We start from the raw sequence: 4,445 nt of genomic DNA on the forward strand, positions 1-4,445 counted from the left end.
GTCCAAGCATTCAGTTTATTATAAGATTCTGCACTGCGTGTTTTCCAAGAGCGTTTACTTACAGTTGTTCAGGCATTTTAAAACGTCTAAGTGTCAATATAGTTGGGTCATCGACACATGAGACATAAACAGCTATAAAGTATGTTATTTTACCTAAAGAAAGTTCAAAACTTTTTTTTTTTTTAGCAATAACTATTGCATTATATTGATCAAAAGTGAAGACTTTTATGTTGTTGCAAAAAAATGTAATAATAATTATTATAAATAAAATCAAACAAATGCTGTTCTTTTGAACTTCATATTCATCAAAGAATCCAGAAAAAAAGTAGGTTTCTGCAAAAATATTAAGCAGTACCACTGTTTTCAAAATTGATAATGTTTTTTGAGCAGCAAATCTGCATATTAAAATGATTTCTAAAATATCATGTGACACTGAAGACTGGAGTAATGATGCTGAAAATTCAGCTTTACCATCATGTGAATAAATTACATTTTAAAATATATTAAAATAGTTATTTTAAATTATAATTGTATTTCACAATAATACTGTATTTTTGATCAGAAAAATGTTTTGCGACTTCAAGAACATTTAAAAAAAAAATCATAACATGTAAAAACTGCATGCATAAAACTGTTTTATATAGAACAAAAATATGATACTGAAAATTACTATTAAAATGCATTTTACAATTATATGAAAAGAATAAAAGATGGCATTTTAGCACACCTAAATTTCCAAGTTAAAGCTCATTTTTTGCATTCATTACACACTAATTTGTAGTGCTTACACAGCAATTCTAGTGAAAAAAGTATGCAAACAAATTTGTGCTTTGCTAATGGAAGAGAAAAAGCAACTAGAAGGTGTAATCATATTTAATAACTGCAGATGGACTAAAAAGAAAAATAAGGCATTCATGTTGACGTTTAAAATTTATTGTACACAATATAAAGGTATGAAATTAAATGCTGGGCACTGGGTAAAAAAATAGAGACCTTTTTGCTTGAATTACAAACAGCTACTACTTTGGTACAAACAGCTAAACAGTTTGTTACACACGTTTAAGGTGTACCTTTGATCAAATACTGGGAAAAGAGAGCAAGAACATTTCAAACAAAAAGTGCAGATAATATGAAGACAATTCATATTTATGGAAAACCCAGAAAAATAAATACAATCAATAAAAAGCTACCTGGACAGTGGTTAAAAGCATGATCCTAGTGATCAATGAAACAACATAAGCTCTTAAATGATGAATCCTAAATAATGTCTTAAAAAGACCCTATTAAATCAGTTCTCTCACAGGTTGTTGAGAAATCAGATGGGCATACAGTGTCCTATGGCTGAAATCAGTCACTGTCTGCCCCCTGCTGTTGAGACAGTAGAAATGTGCCAGGGTAAAACACCATTAAAATGATTAAACAGGATCGTTTCCAGCAAAAATGAGCGATATTCTCAATTTAAAATACATTGTAAAAAGTAAAGTGTAAGAAAGTGAATTCAGTTTGAGTCGGAACTTAACCCGTCCATTTTTAACTTTGATCCAATATGAATCAGTATGACTTAAAGTATGACCTCATTTCTCTCAAAACTGTCCAATTCCCTAATGAAACACTGACTGAGAGATACAGTCAACATTATACAAAGGATTCAAGTGCAAAACGTTTGTTAACAAATGCACAAATCACACCCACAATGACAGGAGACAGATAAAAAAAATGTGCAAAAGTATGTGGAAAAAAAAAAAGTGTGAAAATATATAATGATGTGATTTCATAAAAAATACCATTTGTTGAAGGCTGTGTAACTGCAATTAAGATTTAGTGATCTGACCTCAAACTGCACCTTAAACATTCGGTCTGGGACAAAACACACACAGACACCCTTTTCATGAGGATCAGTCCTCTGTGGACGCCCGTTTACTTTTCAGACTAAACCACCGGGATATTGATTTTCTCTTGACTTTTTCTTTCTTCATATCTGCAAATGGTAAAGCATAACCCACACTTAACTGCCAGGCACATAAAGTTCATTTCAAGAGAAACCAAGAGGTCATTTACTAATGGTGACCACAGAACATCAGTAACAGCTTCCAGGGCTATCCGGCAGTTTTTATGTCATGAATTGCAAATGGTTATGACTTTTGTCCACATTTATGCATTGGTTTAATTGGGTTAGTAAATTATACATTTTATTAGAAGTCATTTTAGCTTTGAAAATGCAGACAGATCATTAGCCAAGGCTAGATACCTTTGGTTTCCATTAGTGATCATTCAATCAAAATGGGTTGCATTACTTTTCCTGTTTGGCCTTTCAAATTGTGGAATATATAAACATGCACTGAGCAATTACTCCAAAGATTCATAGCACTTTGAGTCGGTGGGTGGAGAGTTGCACAGGTGGCAGTTATTCCAAAAAGTAAACTTTAGTTTTAACATCAGATATAGAAATGTGAAAAAACAACAAACTGCCCAACCTCTGAACTGCTTAGTTGAAAGTGCAAACAATATTGTGCAATTAATTCAAAACTTTGAGTTTTCTGTATTTAGCACAGTAGATTCCAGTGCCTTAATTACAAAATTGGCCTTGAGTAGAAATCTCATGTGCAACCAGCTTTACCATACTAAACTAAATATACAGTATCAGTTTATATTATTATGTTGACTAGAAACAGACACTAAACATTACCAAAAATAATTCTCTCTGCCATCAACGAACAAATGGTGACAATAAACAATTGTCTCTTCACTGCCAGCCTCTTATTATTTGCAAACAGGAAGGGATGTTCATTTTTGAATCATCCAACAGACATCCAATGGACCATAATAAATCGAGTTGGCTGCAAATTTCTGCCTCTTTAAAATCAGAGCCAGCTGGTGCAGAGTAATCAGTTTCTAGCTAGAGAAATGTAATTTGTTGTAAAATAAGAAACTGTCATGTTTTTGAGAAACCTTAAAACGTTAAATTCATTAAAATATTATTTATTTTGAAAGGTTTAATATTTCTTTTGCACATTTTCCTCTACCTTTTTCAAAAGCTTATGGGAAATTTTTTTTATAATCTCAGGTTTTAATGCTACACAATACATAATCATAATACATACATAATCATACTTACCAAGATTCTGCATCATCTTATTCAGCTGCTCATCCTCCTCATCCTCCCTGTAGATAGAAGCGTAAAAAGATTCACAAATGTCACATTAAGTAAGTTTAGGTATTCAATAGCACTCTGGGAAAAAAAAAGAATGACTGGAATGTTTTAAGCAAAGAAAAAATAAAAATAAAAATATATAAAAATAAAATACAAAACACAGAATAAATAAATACTCCTAGTTATATAGTGCATATTACTCTAAATGCATAAAAATAAATAAGATAAATAAATAGCCTATTTACTTTAATGAATGTACCTAGTCATATTGTGCATTTAAAATAAAATAAAAACACTTTTTTTTTTTTTCATCAAAATGTAGTAAATTCTCTCTTCTGCTGATGTAACCAAGGATGTTTGGGCAAGGACGGTAGGATATGATATGTGTTGCACACCTCAGTCTGTCTTCATCCAGCCCCTCCACTATGGCGTTCCTGTCGTTCACAATCCCCACAAGTTTGGCCATGAGCTCTTCCTCTCGTTTATGATCCCAAGATGTCTTCAGATGCTCTACAGGATAGAAACATCATTTAATAGCTAGATTAGATTACACAAAAGTGATATGAAGCTTTTAAACAAAAGCAGATCTTTTAAATTAACCAAATCATACAATCAGTTTACAACTGTCTACACAAAGCTTCATCATCATCCAGTGATACAGTAACCCCAAAAAGCATGAATGCCATTGCACTACAAAAACAAAGTGTTTGATCAAGTGGCATCTGCAAACAAATGATGCTTGACTTTTTCCAGTGTCGGACAAACCTGGCTTGTCCATCAGTCTCCTGAGTTCGGCCTCAACACTGGGCTGCTCTTCCTCTAGATCCTGTGTCTTGGCACTATCAGAACCCAATCACAGATAATTAAACTGTTTAATGCACATTTAGAAATGGAAGATATTCACTATCAGCATTCCAGTAAGTCAACAGTTTACACATACATGTACACAAGCTCGGATTCTCGTCTCATGTAGACCTGTTTGTTTCTGATGAGGGTAAACCAGTCCACCATTAAGTCGTTCATTAATGTGTCCTCTTCTCCTTCTGAAGAAAAAACAAAAAATGCAAGATTCCTTTAAACATAATTGCATTTGTTTAGGCTAATACGTGATGCTAAGTGTTGAGAATCCACATTTGTAATATTTGTCTCCACCTGCTGGAGCACCAGAGGACATCATCTAGACTTTGAATGCTTATTTTTTAATAAGCATGTTTAAATCATTTTAAACCACTAATACAGTCTTAAACAAACATCCTCTAATTCTGAATTTATTAGTGTACAGTGTATATATATA

General features: G+C 32.6%; 1 protein-coding gene across 1 annotated transcript in view; it reads right to left on the reverse strand.

Moving 5' to 3' along the window:
- Positions 1 to 1,229: 1,229 nt before the first annotated feature.
- LOC107725362 (MICAL-like protein 2) overlaps positions 1,230 to 4,445 on the reverse strand; it is a 12,951-nt gene continuing 9,735 nt past the window's right edge. Inside the window, exons 12-16 of the mRNA XM_016534598.1 lie at positions 4,092 to 4,194; positions 3,917 to 3,990; positions 3,547 to 3,661; positions 3,116 to 3,162; positions 1,230 to 1,978 (exon numbers count right to left, since the gene is read on the reverse strand). Of these exons, the coding sequence (XP_016390084.1) occupies positions 1,896 to 1,978; positions 3,116 to 3,162; positions 3,547 to 3,661; positions 3,917 to 3,990; positions 4,092 to 4,194 (422 nt within the window). The 3' untranslated portion in view covers positions 1,230 to 1,895. The remainder of the gene's footprint in view (positions 1,979 to 3,115; positions 3,163 to 3,546; positions 3,662 to 3,916; positions 3,991 to 4,091; positions 4,195 to 4,445) is intronic.

Source organism: Sinocyclocheilus rhinocerous, unplaced genomic scaffold (assembly GCF_001515625.1).
Source record: "Sinocyclocheilus rhinocerous isolate Xijiao unplaced genomic scaffold, SAMN03320098_v1.1 scaffold1386, whole genome shotgun sequence".
In the NCBI taxonomy this organism is placed as follows: domain Eukaryota; kingdom Metazoa; phylum Chordata; class Actinopteri; order Cypriniformes; family Cyprinidae; genus Sinocyclocheilus; species Sinocyclocheilus rhinocerous.